The following is a 17,005-nucleotide window of genomic DNA, read 5'->3' on the forward strand; positions in this document are numbered from 1 at the left end:
TTATAAAAAATTATTGTTCGATAAAAAGCTAAACTTATTCAGATAAATTATTCTTAATAATCTGAACCATTAACTGTTATAAAATCTTACAAATAATAAGGCGAAAGCAACTTGCAAATAAAAACGGTTAAAATAAGGACGTAACTTTTTTGAATATCATTTTACAGTTAGGAGAAAGAGCATAAGAATAGCTTGTGAAATCAATTCTTTTCTGGTTAAAGTTAAACTTCAAAATAACCATTAATCAGTGGATAATCTGTTGATGATGGAAGTGATAAAAACAAGAGGATTCTATGTAAGTAAGTCAACAATATATATTCATTAACTTAACCCCAGTATTATTCAATGTTCATCTTGGTTCATCTCTTTTCCCTTCTTCATTACAGTATTCTCTTGTTCCTTATATTTCTTTGTCCTGGTTACATTCAAATCTAAAAATATGTTACCAACTGTAACTTTTGCAACCAAACGTATCTCATAGTCTTCTCATGGTTTCATCTTTTTTCTCAATTATATTCATTGTACAGTTGAAAAACAATTGTAATTGGAGGTTTGTATTTTTTTTATTTATTTTTGAAGTTATCTTGCCTCAGTTTTCATATGCCATTTTCATCTTTCCCTGGCTCCTGTTTTTTTCTCGAGTACCCTTTTCATCATTATGATTATGTATTTTTATATAGGAATGTTAAACAGAGGCAAAGCAAAGATACAAAATCAAGCAAGATCAAAGACTGATTAGACACAATTGACTTGGCAACAAATCATATTGCTGAATGATTCAAGATTACATTTCAACTTTTGGATTTCAAATATTTTTCCGGGCAAACGCAATTCCATGGCAATTATTTTGGAGGACTTTTTATATCCACAAGAATTGAGAGACCCTGGAATAGAGTCCGAACCATTTGATTTAAACAATGGAAGAAACAATCATCAACCATCAGATAAAGAACCACACTTCTGGTCTTAATTAAGAAGCTACAAATAAGCCCATTTCAAATTGAATAGACAACAAAGTGACTAATTGTTGGTAAAATATCTCAAAGCTGCTGTTGTAACTATTGATGGTTATACAATTGATGCAACAGATGATAGCAATTGTATTACAATGAGGATGCCAAAATAATCCAACCTTTATTCAAGGGAAGACTGTGACTTTGAAAATGAGTTATTTCCATCATCTGAAGCTAATTTTTCAGCAATCAACCTTTTGTTTCTATCATTTGAACTATGTAAATCTTGTTGGGTTGTTTATTTAATTGGGAAAAGTATTCTGTCTCAGTGTTGATTTGCTCATTTCACTGTTAAATTGAGATTCAATTACACTGTCAAGTTAAAATTATCTTCAACATAAAACCTTTTTTCTTGGCTTCGCCAACTATTCCCAGTTAATCAATCATGATCATGTAATTGTGCCCATCGATAACTTACACCAATCCTTCACCCAAAAGACAATCACATTATCTTATATAATCAGATTGACATTAACTCTGTGACATAAAATTAACCCCAATTTACTCATAAATCATTTATTGTACAACTTGTTTCAACTTGTTGCAAGAAAACAAACTCAATTTTCACATTGAACAAAGATTGTCAAATTTTTAATTAAAATCAACATATTTCTTATATAATTAGTCAAATTCAAATTTTACATATTAGCAATGCAACTGCTAACCATTTTACATAATAATTAGAACAATTAAGACAGCTATTGGTGGGTGAAATGTTCATTCCTAGGCAATTTTGATAGGAAACCTTCGTTAAGATTGAAACGAATGAAGAGATTCGAGATTTTCAAAGCTTAATTATGGACGGTGGGCACACAATTATGGCAGTTTTCATTTAAAATCAGAAGGTTCTGTGCATCTTTCGTTAAGAAGGGCATAAGATTAGCAAGAAATATGAATTTAAACTGATCAATACAAAAATTTGGATTACAAATTTGGATTACAAATTTGGCAGGACAAGAAGGCTGACAAGTAGCTTTTTGGTAAGTGAGGCAAGCTCAAGTTAGAGAATGATCAATGACCAGAATAAATGACTGAGAAAATTGAAATTACAAAAGCAAAAGGTTCAGCTGATGGACCAAAAGTGACTTCCAGTAAAAGCAAACGAGTTAAATTAAAATCAGTTTGAGGCACATTATGAGAAACAAAAAGTGTGGACACAATTGGTTGAAATATATACACATGGATCCTTGGGTGAAATTAAAATTAAAAGATATCATCGGATGGATATTCAAATTGAATAAAAACAATTTCAGTTTATATAAAAAGTAGTCATAAGGCCGATTGTAATCACCAGTAACTTGAGGCCAGAAGATTTCAATTGGTTAATTGTAAAGGCACATATATTAAGACCACTTGAAGGTTTACCAATGGACGGTTAGTATCATGGGCAAGGATGATAGAAATGGTACAAAGATGAAAACAATTTATCAGCTGAGTGATGATTCTTTAGGCTGGGAGTCACTGGATGTTGCCAAGTCTTCAAGAACCTCTTTAAACACGACTGGGTCAATATTTTGTCCCAGCATATATAATAGAAACCAATCACCGATTGATGTTCGTCTCACAATTGTATGAAGATGGTCAAGTTGGGATAAACGGAATTGCATATTAAGTAGATAAACTCTAACTGGTGGACAGGCAATTACAATTAGATGCACCAAAATCATGGTTCCAGTTAAAAAGGTGAGTGTAAAAAACCAGAACCAAATGAAGATGTAAATCTTTTCGTTAATGATATTTAAAGGTAAAAGACAGAGGGCATCAATTGAAATTAATCCAGCTGATGGTCCGTATTTATAGAAACGGCATTTGGTCACTTTAGGGAATATTCGGGTCATAGGATCAACCCGGTCTTCTTGATCCATTTGGAAAAATTGAATCACTTCGATACCATATCGAAGGAATTCACCTTCAAAAAATTTGTCCAACATATACATTTGACCAGCTACGTTTGCAAAAAATAATATTTCACAAAAGAAAAACCTAAATGAAAGAAAAAAAGAAAATCAGTAAATCTTGAAATAAACAAGAGTTTAGTGTTTAGGTTTGCCAAAAAAATATTGAAAAATGATTTTCATGATAAATGGTGAAGTAAGGGTTGAAACCACAAATAAATTGATACATAAACAAGATAACGCCAGTTACTCACCTAGCAGCATACCAGTCATGATAGCCTTTACTTGACGTAAGATAATCCACTAAGAGTTTCTTTTTTTGGCGCTTTGCTGGAAATAAAACAAAATTAATTTTAATTTTATAATGAAATAGATATTTAGGGAAATAATGAGCTAGAAATAGCAGTTAAATTACCTGTATCGGTACATATACCAACATCTAAATCCATCATTAAGGTAGCTATTTTTCCGCCTTCCCACATTTTCCAAAGCCATCTTGGAATGTAAAACAGAGCTGCTTGGATGAATAACACAAAACATACCTAATAATAAATGACGGAAAAATCAAATTTTTAGCATTAATAGAAACAAAAAAAACTGGAAACAAATCATGAAATTAGGGAAACTCTCAATATTCAGCAACTTGGTGCTTTCGGTGATACTGAATTGGTAAAGATGAAATTTAACTGTACAGAAGTGCTTTCAATATTATAGTTTGAGATTGATATCTGAGAGGCTAGAAATTAAAGTTGTTGGTCATTTTTCAGTGTTACAAATTTATGACCAATTATTTCAACAAAGTGAAATAGATCAAAAATTGTAAACAGAAATGACGCTTGAGAAAAAATTGGTTCTTGGTTTTTCATACGATCTGGTTAAACTAGTGGTTTAATGACTTACCCATTGATAATACTTATGGTATCTGAATTCAGCTTCATCCTGAGTGCTGTCAATACCTGGATGAGGAAGTCCTCTGGATCCAGTTCGAGCCAAAGCTCTGGGAATAGTGTAAGTTGTATGGATCCAACAATAGGTGTTAATCACTGATTGAGGAATATTTTCATCCTTAATACAATCAATTGGATCACCAACATATTGTTTAGTTGTAACAACAACACAAAAGGCAAGTAAAAGTGTAACTGTTAATGAATAGTGAAGTCGCAATAGACTGTTATCAATGTGAACTCGACTTATTTTAAACAAAGTTCGTAGTGATTTGAAAACATCAATCATAATGATACTCGTGATTAGTTGACTATCCAAAGGCCAAGAAATGAAAGATCTGAAAAGTGAACCAATGGGTGGTGAACCTAAATGTGCTTTGGTTCGATGGACGGAAGATGCTACGGTAGCAACTGAGGTTGACAATGGATTCACTGGAAATTGATTTGATGACAGTAAAACTGGTTTTGTTGATTGTAGTGACAATGGTGTTGAGGATGTTGAGGGTGATGGTTGAACATGAGGATGAATATGATAATGGCCTGATCCTTGGCACACTGAAGGATTACTCGAATTACTGGATAAACAAAGATGATTATGATGAGAATGGTGAAGATGGTGAAGATGATGAAGGTGAATATCTTCTCTTGTCTTTCTTTCCGATACTGTAAAAGTGTAAGCAGAATAAGCAATTAGAAAAATTGATTTAATCAAAAAAAGTAAAAGGTTTCAAGCCAAGCTTAATGGCAACATTTACTGTTTCACTTAAACAAAAACAAACCAACAGTTGAACAGAGAGATTGAACAGTTTGGAATCAGCTTGATGTTATATTGTTAAATTAGTGACCACAATCATTTCAAGTTTAAGTTACACAGATAATTATTATAATGTTGATGATGAAATGAGGAATTGCTTCAACTCTCAATTATACATTATCAAGTTTCAAATGAATTTTTAAGGGTCAATCTTTTACTTAAAAAGGATCATTCAACTGATGCAATTAGAAGTAAATCAATTGGTTATTGGACTATTTTGCCGTTTTGTTTGAGCTTTTTGTAAAATCCTTTTACATATTGCAATGGGATTTGGCTAACGCCTTTGAAATATGAATTGAAAACCGGGATTGGCTTTCATTTGCGATTCAATTAACACTCTAATGATAACCAGAGATAGCTATGACTTGAGAGGCTTAACATTACTCTGTGAAAGAGTTAGTGGCGACAGTCTAATTAACATTAACACGCAAAGCAGAAGATCAAATTGCCAACGTTTGATTAACAGAGTAATTAGATTTTCTTAGTAACCAATGTTGGGATAACAATACAATTGGCGAGCAATCGTTAAACTAAAAGGAAATGTAATCTTACTTTCAACGTATTCATCCATGTAAATCAGTTTCCATGGTGTGTTTTGTTAAATAAACAACTAGGACAATTCAAGAAACCATTCTGATTAAACATGAATACAAAAAGCGAGTAAAAATGAACTGAAAAAGGATTGATTGAGAGGAAAGTGTCAAGTTGTAAGTTGACCAAAAACTGGTACTAAATGTTGATTAGCGAAAGTAAATAGTAACACCAAATTATAAGATAGCGCATAATTTGTCTCATAATCATGATTTCAAATGATTCACAAGGTGTAAAATGAAATAATGAAATCAAACCAGAAATGGTCGAAGGTAATTTGTCTGGTTCAAGATGTTGAGGGTTGAAAGAAACGGTTGATACCAGGGAAAGTAACTAACTGGTTATTACACTGAAACTAATGTTTTTTTAAAAAAATGAAAAATTGAGGGAAGATGAAGAGGGCGAGGATAAGTCAGCTTAAGAGGTTAACTATGAAACTCTGTATCAGCTAAATTGTTGGGGCAAAGATGAAAAGGATAAAGATTGAAGGAAAAGGTGTTAAATGGTTGAAAATGGCTGAGAGTGAATGAAAGCGAGTTGAAGTTGGGTAAAGATGGAAATGGGTTGAAAATTATGAAATTGTTTAAATTTATTGGAAAAGAGATGAGCATGGTTAAGGGTAAAGATGATTATGGATGATTTTGTGTATTTATTGATGATAACTTGATAGCAAACAGTCATTGGAGTTGGTTAAACATTGCGGGAAACTTTGGCTAACTCACTAATTTACATCAAGCTGATTGTCTTACAAATTTTACATGCATTTTAACGGTTTTTTTTTTGCTTCTTGCTTCCGCCAATTTCAGCTAAGAAAAGATGATGATCATGATGATCATGATGAGAGGTACTTTCACTCTATCATCACTGTTATCTTTCTTTTCTTCTCCAAATGTCCTTGTTATCTCTCTGTTGTTGCGGGATAATTTAGCACAATTTGTTTATTGAAAGTGTTGGCCTAAAATATACAAATGCAATACTTACATTGATTGAGTGATTTGAAACCAAAATAATAGACAATCACAATTTTATAAACCTTTATGATACTAATCTTGGTAATATTCAAATCAGTCCACTTGAAGTCAACAATTTAACTGCATTTAAGTTGCCAAATTCATGTAATCTATCAAACAATGGTTGACGATCATTTCACTGCTATTATATTGTCCACAGCAATCACTAAACCATTATTTCTTTGAATATTAATGTTAGACAATTGATCCTTTTGGGTTAGCATACATTGTCGTTGGGAAATTTAGTTAATTTCAAATTGTAGTCAATATAGATTGGGTTTAAGATGGTTAATTACGGCGGTAAGGATTGTATAGAGGAACCAATGATTTCCATCCTTTTGTACAATTGTTTTGCGTCTCTGGCCCAATGGTAAAAAGTGTATCTTTAAACATATCGAAACTTGGCGTATCTTTTATGCGTCTCCGTAAGGTTCAAGCTAATTATTAACCATTTGGTGTTAAACTGGTTAACTATCACTGGACTGTATCAAAATTAACTGGTTAACTTTAAAATGGTCTTCATCATCCTCCTCATCCATTGCTAGTCATCTTGGCTTGTTCCATATTCTTGCCACAATCTAACATTTGTGTATTTGATTTCATCTACCAAAATTAACGGTGTAATGAATTTAAATGGTTTGCCATGTAAAAGTCTGTTTCGTTTATTAACTTTTCAACATAGATGATATTGTTCAAGGCGGTTTCAAAAGGCTGTGTGAAGGGCTACGATTGATTCCAATGAAGCAAAGTGAAGGCTTGCTTTGAAAGGTTTACTCTTGAAAAAATGAAAGGTTGGTAAGGCTTGAATAATAAACGGACAGTCAATTTGGTAAACAGAATTAACGTTTTAAATTAACTTTTAAGAAAAATAAACGGAAAAAATGGTTTTCCTAGCAAAGTTCAATTGAAGACAGATTTTTAGAGTAAAAGTAAACTTGGATATAACATTGATGATGAAAATAATGTTGTTGTTGTTGATGGCGATGATTATGATGATAGTAATGGTGAAGATGATGGTAAAGATGAAGTCGTTTGGCTCTGATTTATATTTTACTATAAAGATGATTGTTTAACCATGAAAAAACTGAAGCCTTGTTTTTTTCTTACTGGTAAGGCAAGTGGAGTTTGGTGAATAACGTAAACACTGGTCATGATTTATAAATCAATTGTTGGCGATGAGTATAAACCTTTGATAATTGTTAACACTATCATTATTGACTACTTAATGACAATTAAAGTGAAATATAAAACAAAAATATAAAAACAATTGGAAAAAAAGGAAGACAATTAAATTAAAATTATATAACTGGATTGACTTTTTGAAGGTAAAGACAAAGCTATAAACAATCTTATTGAAGTTGCCATTTCACCCGATGGCGTTGCTGTTGTTATAAATATTGGACTTGGTTGTCACCCAATGAACACAATGATAAATTGAACCTGTTAATTGTAACTACAATTTAAATAATATGTAATATGTTGATTAATTACTGATGATAATGAAGATGTTGACTATTAAATATAATATTATTAAAAAAAGGCGAAAAGTAAAACAAAACAAGTTGAAATGATTAAGGAAATGACTGAGATGCAGATGAAGACTGACAGTGGTTAAATTTGGTTTGAGTGGAGAGGCAAAAAAATTGATGTGAATTATATCTTACTTGGCCCGATTTCACTCAAAATAATTGCGTCTTTACACAAAGATTATCTTCTTCTTCTGTCTTCCTTACCTTTTCATCTTCTCTTTCCTTCTCATCTTCGTCATCAACTGAAGATTCGTCCTCATTCACGACTACATTGAGACATTACCGCCTTTCGGATACACAGAGAGTAAGTGGAAGATGATGATGATGACGAGATGAGCTCGATTTGAATTTAAAGTGATGAATCTGAAACTAAATTTAGTTTTGAATTTTTCAGGGAAAGACTTTTTTTCACAATTATCACTTTCTTTCCTCTGTCTTCATCTATCTTTGACTTTGCATGATGATGATGATGATCGAGATGAAAGGGGATGAGAGAGGCTAGAGGTTGAGATTTTGGACTAAATTTAGGTTCATTTGTGTTTACCAACAAAACCAAGAATTAAATTGTTGTTAAAAGATTCCTTTTGTTACCTGTTTACATCTTCCATCATCTTCTGACTTTCCCTGAAATCGTCTTCATCTCTTACCTGTTGCTCAGTCAAATAGCTACTTTGATTATGAATTAAACAGTTCAATAATCGAAGCAAAATGAAAACAATTTTCTTGACTAACTGAGAAACTCACACTGAGAGGTTAACATTGTTTTTCAATCAATCTAACATTTTCACAGTTATTGTAACCATAAATCACTAATCACTTGTAAATCAAGAGTTAACCAACTCTACCAAATTAACCATTAAACTGGTCTTTCCTCAAGTACTGAACCTTGCAATCTAACTCCAGGTTTGATCATTTTGAATCATTGATTCCTTTGATTTCCCAATTTTAAACTCATATTTCAATTTTCGGCAATTCCATCTCTTATATCATTTCAATCATGGTAATATCAACAATTAATTTCTTGGTAAATCAATTGAGTTTGAAGCAAATAAAGTGTTAACCAAATTCAATGTTAAAATGAAATCAAAAAATACATCAACCTGAAGGAAACGCAAAAATGAACATTTTTTAATTTCTCTCTGATTGTCAGTCGATTTTTTGGAAGAAACATTTGAAAGTCAAATTTTGGTCCCAAGAATAAATTGAAATCTAATTTCTTATCTAATTGTTTATTGAAATGAAACAATTGCTAATTCACACGGAGCTTGGGTGAATCTTATGATGAAAACTGGATCAGGCTAAAATTATTTACTGAAATGAATGTTGAAGATAAATCGTTCGGAAGGTTAGCATTGGAAAGCAAACTGTTGATTTATTATTAGATTTAGACGATTATTGATACATTCTGGAATCAAATAATCAATTGGCAAACAGATATAATCGGATAACTATAATTGTCATTTCAAATTACCAGAAAACTGGTAAAAATTAATCCTGAAATTTGATCATCAACTTATTGCTTATTGACATTTTCAATTGCTTCAAAGTCATTTCAATTGTTACAGCAACTTGTTGATCAACAATTTAGATTATTCAATTGCTGCTATTGACAGGAGAAATTTAAATCTCAATTCGTTTCAATTTAATTGTAAAAATTTGATTTATTTTCAGCTTTTTGCTTCTTCTCTTGAAAATTTCACATTTTCAACATTTCATTTTTGCTTCAACAATCAAGTTTTACCAAATTTTCTGGTTTTTAATTTATTGGTTGGTAAATATGAAAATTGATTAAACAAATGTTATTGTATTTAATGATTGATTAGTTTTAACCAACAGATGAATTACATTATTTAAATTGTTCAAAATAAATAGACTTCAATTGATTTATCATTTTACTTCAGCTTTACAAGCTTCTGTATTTTCTGGTTTGGTAAACAATCCAACTTTAGGTTCATCAATTTTTGGTTTGTTTTGGGTTAATCGACTGTTGAAGTTTGCTTTTAATTTTTTGACAAATATGTTTTACCTTAAAAAGTCTCATTATTTAATTAACTTGCATTCGATTTAATAAACTGTAACTTTTGTAAGATTGGGTTTTAAATTGTTTATTGGCTCACATCCAATACAAACATCGCTACTATTTGTAACAATTTTAATCATGTAAACCAATGACAACAATCAAAGAATCACTATTAACAGTATTCTGCTCTTAAAGGATAATTACTGTCAATAATTTATATTGATGAGACATTAAGTCATTGAACACAAAAATAAAAGGTACATCAATCAGGGCCTATTAAGACAAATATCCCAGACAGTTGTGTTAATATCTGGTCACAATTTCACATCTGTTTGGGTTTCCAGGTTATTAAGAAAGATTTAGTAATAACTAATAAGAATAATGATTAGAAAAATATAATTAAAGGTGAAGTCATTTAAGGGAGTTTATTTTGATTGTAAACACAATAAATGTTGAATATCATTTTGACTGATAATGTGAATGAAAAAACGTTGATAGACTTCACTCATTTAAAGTAAACTGTTGGGATAATATGTACAACTTTTGATAAGGAATTAAAATGATTTATTTTAGATGAAATATTAGGGCTTTGATTTTTTGATTTGCTGATTTGTTAATCAAAACAATCAATTTTCAGGTTTCATTGGAAGTGAAAAAGTTTCGTTTTTCCTTTTTTTATTGTTTTTATTTGATAGCTTGTAAATAATCTGTTAGATGGCGACACGTACTTGACTGCTTTCTTACACTTCCGCTTGTGTTGATAGATTTGAGTTTTTCTGCTTCACAGTTGTGACGTGTTCCTGTATTTTAACTTGTTTTATTTAATTTCATTTCAATTTAATATAATAATATAATTAATTAATTGGTTTAGACATTAAAAATGGTGAGTGAATAACAATTTGTTTACATTGTTTTATCCTGTTTTAAACTAAATAGCTGTCGCTGTCGATGTTTACTTGTCCACTATGCCAACTGTCACGATTCATGAATATTTTGATGACTTTTCATTAAATTTTCATTCATTAAATGGTCATTTTATCTCTTTCAGCCTGCTCCAGCTAGTGCTACCTCTGTGGGGAGTGGAAGCCGATCACCCCGTGCAATCACATCTCGAACCACTAATGGCAGTGGTGCAAGATTAAGGAAAACTGGAACTAGTTCCTCTTCAAGTGCAGGTCGCGGCGGAGGACCTTCATCTGGTGGTATGTGGCGCTTTTACACAGATGACTCACCTGGAATTAAAGTGTACGTATCTCATTTTGAAATAGTGATTACTTGCAATTTAATAAGCTTTTACATCTCTACTTAAAACATCGAGTTTCAATATTGAATCATTGCCATTCTTTTTTAATGTTTCTATTTTTCATTAATTTGACATTCTTTTATTTTTTTTACTAACAGAGGTCCTGTACCTGTTCTTGTGATGAGCTTGGTTTTCATTGCTTCCGTGTTCATTTTACATATTTGGGGAAAATACACTCGATCATAGATTTAATTATTTAAAGACCAAACTCATGGATTGGGAATCAAAGTTCAATGCATTCATCAACCAGTGAGATCTCTCAACGAAATATAACAGAAAGATTGGAGAGATGTGAAAGAATTTTGTTCTTTTTTTCATAAATATATTGATATTTTATTAAATCTCGGAATGATATATATGTTTTTGCTTTATTTTTTTAGAAAGAAACAACTCCATTCAACAGCCAGACAAAGTTAAGAGATATAATATTCAACCGGGTCATTGTTATGAGTTAATAAGAGAGCATTTAATACGTGTTTATTTGTGTATATGCTTGAATGTTGATGTGATTTGACTCTCTTTTTTCTCCTTCTCCTCCTTCCTCTCTGTTCGCGCGAGTTTTGATTGCTTTTAAATTAACCAGCTTTACATCTAAGCTAACAAGCACATTCATTTTTATTACCAACATTATCACCACCAAGTCCATGTTGCTGACCACCGGGAGCACCAGAGTTAGGTTTATGTTGAACACCAGATTCAGCAGCATTCAGGTCTAAACTACCATCTTGAATATTCTGATAGATTTTTGTTGCTGTTTCTAAGAAAGCTTCTTCAACATTTTCACCCGTTTTGGCTGAGGCTTCTATGAACATCAAACCGTTCTCTTCGGCGAAAGCTTTAGCTTCATCGTAAGTGACGTCTCTTTGGGTTTCCATGTCGCTTTTATTACCAATTAAGTAAATAACCTAAAAGTATAATTACATGATTAATATGAGATTTAGTCAAATCAACTGCCAAATCCGGTTGGAAGTACAATTGTAAATACTTACAGTATTTGGATTTGTCAGATTACGAGCATCCGTTAACCAACTTGAAAGATGATTATACGTTGATCTTCGAGTTATATCATAGACCATCAATGCACCAGCCGCCCCTCTATAATAACTTCGTGTTACAGCTCGGAATCTTTCTTGTCCAGCTGTATCCCAAATTTGAAGTTTAATCTTTTGACCGCAAACCTCAATTATTCGGGTTCCAAATTCAACCCCAATTGTGTGTGGACAATCAGCCATAACTTGAGGGAAAGAATAAACACAAAACATTATAAGTATGCAATAAATTTGATTACAACTTTGAAGTTGAGTTACAAGTGAGGAAAGCTTTGAAAAATCAAAAAACTCAATGGATCAACTCAAAACAAGGTAAACTAGAAGACATAATCGCATGAATGCTTGAAGATGAGCAAGAATAGAAAATTTAACAGATAAATCTACGTCATAAAAGAAATGATATAGCAGAATAAATAAGCAAACAATAAAATTTAGTTGAAAAATGGACGTAGAGCAAAAAGATAGATTAAATCTACATTTTGAGTTAAAGGTGATAATGAAAAGGTGATTTTGCATAAAGAGGATATAAGCACTTTTGAAACATAGAGAAATTTTGGGCGTTCTGAAGAGCTGATAGCAAATATAAATAACGTAGAGAAGCTTTATACGCCTTTCAAGTTCTGCTAGTTCCTTAGTTATTGCTAGTTCATCCAACCATGCTAATTACATGAACTGAGCAAAAAGTTGTTTCGGTGGTAGATAGCAAGAAGAGAATAAGAAAAGGTCTGTACAAATTCAAGGCTAGATCGAATGTAGTTTCTTACATTTTTTCTCAGTGAATTGATGAAGAAGACACGATTTACCAACACCCATGTCACCAATTATGATGTATTTGAATATGTAGGAATAATTGTAGGGCCCTCCACCACTAGCAACACCACCACTGTTTCCACCAGCCATGGTAATACTGAGACAGTTAAGAAATAGGTAACGTTGTTTACTAAATAGTAATTACACAGCTAAATCAACACGTCAATAGCTGCCTCTAAAAAAGCGAATGTGAGAAGCGAAAGATATATATTTATATATATATAAATGTATGTGTGTGTGTGTGCTTGAATATATAAATATAGAAAGAGTTGCAATAGAGAGCTAAGATGAATAGATAGACAAGAGAGGCGAGCAAAAAAAACAGGGAAGGATTAGTTCTCTTGTCTCAAAGAGATAAATTGACAGTCCAGAAGCTTGGATAGTTGGTTTAATCGATGTTTCCAAATGTTGAGAGTTGATGTGAGTGTTACTATTGTTGGTATAGTGGTTTTAGTTGATTGTTAACTTCCTATTGAATGTTGTTTCCAATATGATGATAAAAAAACAAAAGAGCAACAACGAAAGAGAGGAATTGAGTTGGGGGAGAGATAGAACTGAAATAAAAAAAGACAGAAATAGAGAAGAAAAGAAATCCTTTTAAAGAGGATTGAGAAAGGGAAGATAAGAGAAGAAATGGAGAGAGAAAAAGAAGCGGACTATTGGGGTCAATAATACGTATTATTGAGGCTGTTGAGGTTAATTAAACAATTCAAAATATGAATGAATTAATTAATTAAACAGAAGACGTCAAAGAAAACACAGGACTAATTGACTAAATTGTGAGATTTGTAACAGCAGCGACCCCATCTGGTGATAGCACCTTCAAGAATAGTCAGTCCCCCTAGTTTTTGGCAACCAGTTAATCCAGCTCGAAATTTAAATTCAACAATCAAGGATTAAAACATAAAAACACATATCTAGCAAATAGGGTTAAAGATAGCATAAAGCGAAGAATTACTATCTAAAAACAATTAATTTAACAAGAATCAATGTTTAAGACAGAATTGTTTCTCTTGGCAAATTACATCAGTAAAAAGGTTTTTACTCACTTGGGTTTCTGTTGTTTCTTCAATCCCTTATGAAGTATCCATTGAAAATGTAAGATTTATCAGAAATTGAATTTTTTAGTTGACAGATTAAATGAACAAAAATCTGAATTACGATGAGTAATATAATCTTTATAATCCACAAAACCCCAAAATAAATATGAACAAATGGCAACACTAAAAATATTGTTTTGAAGTGTGATCGATTGATAATCGATTTGAGGATCGATTCATCGGAGGCGCAAATTCAAATCTCAAGTACCAACGGTCAAAACCTTTCGATCAGGTCTTGCATCTTTAGTGTGATACTTATTTTTAATTGTAATTATTTAGATGGAGGTATCTTTAAATAGTACCCCATCAAAATTTAATGATCTGCAAGGTAAGTTAATTTTGAAATTTATTCCCTCAAACTATCTGTTTACAATGTTTGACAGTTTTTTATTGCATGTTTCTAATATATTTTTCCTCCCGCGTTTTTTTTCGCCTATGGAAACCTTATTTATTTTGTATCCAAATAGATGACAGTGGTTTTATATCAATGGAGTCATCTAAAAGTGATGTTGTTTTATTCTTAGGTGCAAATGATGATATTCCTTCAATTAGATTGACTATTTGTGAAGATTTACCTTCAAGGGTGAATATCAGTGCAACAGATACTTTTGATGAACCAAGCTGCTCATCCACTCATCTTTCGCCAATTCCCACCAAAAAAAGTTTTAAACCATTTTCATCTACACCTCGTCCGCCATATCATCCTGTTCCTGACCAGATTGATCTTCTCTCAGGATTGAGTCAATCATTTCCTCATGTTATTGCACAAATTTTGGACTTTCTTGAACCAGAGGATCTTTGTGTACTAAGTTGCGTTAGTCAAACTTGTAAAAAAATTGTTTTAGATGATCCTAGTAGTAGAAGTAGAAAAGAAAAGTATTTAATTGCCTTGAATGAATTAAAGCAAGAAGTCGGCCAGGTAAATATTGCTAACTTTGTCTATTCAATTTTACTTTGAATTGAGGAAAACATTTTTTACCTCTTTGTTTTTATTTTTATCTTAGGAAAATTGGCCAATCAAAAAGACTACACATGATGATAAAAGTGAGTCAAGAGGAGTTTTAAGTGAAGTCAAAAATACTCAAGGAATGCCGAATAGATGTGAACCTTCCACAGTTGAAAGTGAGCTTATACCAAAAACAAGTGCAAATATCGAACCGATTCCTCCAGAAAGAACTAAAAGGCGTCGGATAGAACCACCTGAGAATGGTGCTCAATCTTCAATACCAAAGAATGCAAAAAGTAAACGCACTTGTGATGATAAAGATGATGATCAGGATTCTGGTATATTTGAAGCGACAACTAGTAAAGGCAAAACAAAAAGCAGAAAGTGTGAACCAACTGCTGGTAGTAAAGCAAGCAAACGTCACTTGAAAAGACTCTGATTAATTTTTGCGCCAGTTTATCGACAAGTAAATTGGTTTGTAATTATGCTCATTTTTCTCTCCACGGATACTCATTGATTCCCTGCCAATGGCTTCTTGGTTGTTATCCAAGCTTGCAATAAGAAGCTCTTTTTTTACTTGTGTACTTATTCGAGAGAGAATCAAAATTTGTAAGCCTGTTAAATCACTCATTTGTGATTGACATTTTACCATGTATTTTGCATGGGCGACCAAAGGGTCGAACTCATAAACAGTGTAATCACATCCAAATTTTAAACCACATGTGATGTAATGACCTCTTTTCCAAAGATCTTGATAAATACTGTACAACAAGATGTCTCGTTCTGATTCAGGAAATGACCACTCATCATTAATAACTACTTCCTTGCGGGGCCATGGACATTCTGTAAATAATTGTACAGGCAATAAATCATTATTCATAGTTTCAATAGAAACTTTTTGCTCTTTTATTCTTTCGTTTTCCGCTAATTGGTTCAATTCTCCTTCTAGTCCTTTCCAGAAACTATCCAACTTTGAAGAATCTTGTCTCCTTCTTTTGAGTCCTTTGGATGAATCAACATGACTCGCAATTTGCGCCAGTCTTCTTTCTGTTGCTAGCTTTGTATAATCTGAACGAGACGTGTTCAAGTGTCGATTGTAATCCTCAACCACATTCTGGTTTATATCAACATCAAGTCTAATCAAATTAATAATCTGGAAGTTTAAAAGTAAACGAACTTCTTCTTTCATCAACTGTAAAGGCAATCCACTTTCATTTACTTGGTATAGTTTATCTGGGAATGGTCCGATGAGATAACCAACAATTCTGTGATCTTTTCTCAACTTTAAAGCGTCTTTAATCAGAAGAAACAAGAAATGAATTACAATACAGCACAAATTTGAAACTATCGATACAAGTACTGTTGAACGAAACAAGGGTTGGAAAAAGATTCACTTGAAACAATTAGACAACATATTTACCATCAGCATTCCAAACTAGAAATTGGCCATTTGAGAGGAAAACTTTGATTTTATCAGCACCAGTAGCAGAGCTCATAATTAAAGCGTTTGTTTTAATTGAAAATAACTTTGAAGTAATAAAAACACGCTAATCAGCTGATAGAATAATTTCTTTTGAAAACAATATTGGTTACTTCAGAGACATCTACCGTACTTTTTAGATACCTGTAAGACTTATAAATACGGAATAAAACTGATTGTAATTGATTTTGAATCAAACCATTTGATGTCAAATGAATTAAACAGTTAAAAGAGTTTACTTTATTTATGTAATTGCTTGGTCTATTTACCGATTGCGAGTTAGCTGATTTTTGAATTTTTAACCAACGACTCTTCTTAAAATCTCAACAATTAGTCGCGAAGGATTTCACTATCGAATCTTTCAGTTATTTTTGCTTTCCATTATTGTCAAAATTAACTCTTTCTTGTTAGATTGTAATTTAAATTTCAAGTGCGATTTCTCGTTCCACTCTTATAACTAACTTGTAGAATCTCAGATAATTATCATTGTTGTGATAGTTT

At 32.0% G+C, this 17,005-nt stretch overlaps 5 protein-coding genes and 1 long non-coding RNA gene across 8 annotated transcripts; 3 read left to right on the plus strand and 3 right to left on the minus strand.

Moving 5' to 3' along the window:
* The first annotated feature begins 4 nt into the window (after positions 1–4).
* On the plus strand, positions 5–1,634 carry LOC107362895 (uncharacterized). 2 transcript variants are annotated; one of them, XR_001568754.3, is made up of 3 exons: positions 5–295; positions 387–550; positions 681–1,634. It is a non-coding gene; the product is annotated as an uncharacterized LOC107362895 (long non-coding RNA). The 2 variants fall into 2 exon arrangements; XR_001568755.3 differs by having other exon boundaries at positions 159–299.
* On the minus strand, positions 1,575–5,498 carry LOC107363340 (innexin shaking-B-like). Its single transcript, XM_015930554.3, has 5 exons — positions 5,219–5,498; positions 3,809–4,515; positions 3,324–3,450; positions 3,163–3,238; positions 1,575–2,996 (listed from the first exon to the last, which is right to left on the minus strand). The coding sequence occupies exons 1-5, from the start codon at positions 5,235–5,237 to the stop codon at positions 2,441–2,443; spliced, it is 1,485 nt and encodes a 494-aa protein (XP_015786040.2). The 5' UTR covers positions 5,238–5,498; the 3' UTR covers positions 1,575–2,440.
* A 5,098-nt stretch (positions 5,499–10,596) lies between these two features.
* Positions 10,597–11,475, plus strand: Sec61beta (Sec61 translocon subunit beta). The gene is made up of 3 exons (XM_015930406.3): positions 10,597–10,699; positions 10,865–11,061; positions 11,218–11,475. Exons 1-3 carry the CDS (start codon positions 10,697–10,699, stop codon positions 11,303–11,305), a joined length of 288 nt encoding a protein of 95 aa, XP_015785892.1. The 5' UTR covers positions 10,597–10,696; the 3' UTR covers positions 11,306–11,475.
* On the minus strand, positions 11,469–14,217 carry Rab14 (RAS oncogene family member Rab14). 2 transcript variants are annotated; one of them, XM_015930402.3, is made up of 4 exons: positions 14,028–14,217; positions 12,933–13,153; positions 12,109–12,353; positions 11,469–12,024 (listed from the first exon to the last, which is right to left on the minus strand). In XM_015930402.3, exons 2-4 carry the CDS (start codon positions 13,066–13,068, stop codon positions 11,716–11,718), a joined length of 690 nt encoding a protein of 229 aa, XP_015785888.1. In that variant the 5' UTR covers positions 13,069–13,153; positions 14,028–14,217; the 3' UTR covers positions 11,469–11,715. The 2 variants fall into 2 exon arrangements, with proteins under 2 accessions (XP_015785888.1, XP_015785887.1); XM_015930401.3 differs by lacking the exon at positions 14,028–14,217 and having other exon boundaries at positions 12,933–13,757.
* Positions 14,218–14,280: 63 nt separating this feature from the next.
* Positions 14,281–15,918, plus strand: LOC107363213 (uncharacterized). Its single transcript, XM_015930400.3, has 3 exons — positions 14,281–14,406; positions 14,546–14,997; positions 15,083–15,918. The coding sequence occupies exons 1-3, from the start codon at positions 14,358–14,360 to the stop codon at positions 15,461–15,463; spliced, it is 882 nt and encodes a 293-aa protein (XP_015785886.2). The 5' UTR covers positions 14,281–14,357; the 3' UTR covers positions 15,464–15,918.
* On the minus strand, positions 14,752–16,804 carry Tsen34 (tRNA splicing endonuclease subunit 34). The gene is made up of 3 exons (XM_089268549.1): positions 16,445–16,804; positions 15,058–16,317; positions 14,752–14,929 (listed from the first exon to the last, which is right to left on the minus strand). Exons 1-2 carry the CDS (start codon positions 16,518–16,520, stop codon positions 15,464–15,466), a joined length of 930 nt encoding a protein of 309 aa, XP_089124675.1. The 5' UTR covers positions 16,521–16,804; the 3' UTR covers positions 14,752–14,929; positions 15,058–15,463.
* Positions 16,805–17,005: the final 201 nt, after the last annotated feature.

Source organism: Tetranychus urticae, chromosome 3, assembly GCF_039701765.1.
Source record: "Tetranychus urticae isolate SD_2017Ah chromosome 3, NJAU_TeUrti_SD_1.0, whole genome shotgun sequence".
Lineage (NCBI taxonomy): Eukaryota > Metazoa > Arthropoda > Arachnida > Trombidiformes > Tetranychidae > Tetranychus > Tetranychus urticae.

Bases quoted from the DNA above. Each gene is read 5' to 3' on its own strand.
- LOC107363340 (XM_015930554.3), bottom strand. The intron at 3,451-3,808 runs GTAAGTCATTAA...ATTTATTATTAG, and splicing joins ACCATAAGTATTATCAATGG to GTATGTTTTGTGTTATTCAT. The intron at 2,997-3,162 runs GTGAGTAACTGG...TCTTTCATTTAG, and splicing joins CATGACTGGTATGCTGCTAG to GTTTTTCTTTTGTGAAATAT.
- Sec61beta (XM_015930406.3), top strand. The intron at 11,062-11,217 runs GTACGTATCTCA...TTTTACTAACAG, and splicing joins GACTCACCTGGAATTAAAGT to AGGTCCTGTACCTGTTCTTG.
- Rab14 (XM_015930402.3), bottom strand. From the start codon at position 13,068: ATGGCTGGTGGAAACAGTGGTGGTGTTGCTAGTGGTGGAGGGCCCTAC. The intron at 12,354-12,932 runs GTAAGAAACTAC...CTTTCCCTCAAG, and splicing joins TCAATTCACTGAGAAAAAAT to TTATGGCTGATTGTCCACAC. The intron at 12,025-12,108 runs GTAAGTATTTAC...TTATACTTTTAG, and splicing joins ATCTGACAAATCCAAATACT to GTTATTTACTTAATTGGTAA.
- LOC107363213 (XM_015930400.3), top strand. From the start codon at position 14,358: ATGGAGGTATCTTTAAATAGTACCCCATCAAAATTTAATGATCTGCAA. The intron at 14,407-14,545 runs GTAAGTTAATTT...GTATCCAAATAG, and splicing joins AAAATTTAATGATCTGCAAG to ATGACAGTGGTTTTATATCA. The intron at 14,998-15,082 runs GTAAATATTGCT...TTTTTATCTTAG, and splicing joins TAAAGCAAGAAGTCGGCCAG to GAAAATTGGCCAATCAAAAA.
- Tsen34 (XM_089268549.1), bottom strand. From the start codon at position 16,520: ATGAGCTCTGCTACTGGTGCTGATAAAATCAAAGTTTTCCTCTCAAAT. The intron at 16,318-16,444 runs GTAAATATGTTG...TTCTGATTAAAG, and splicing joins TCTAGTTTGGAATGCTGATG to ACGCTTTAAAGTTGAGAAAA.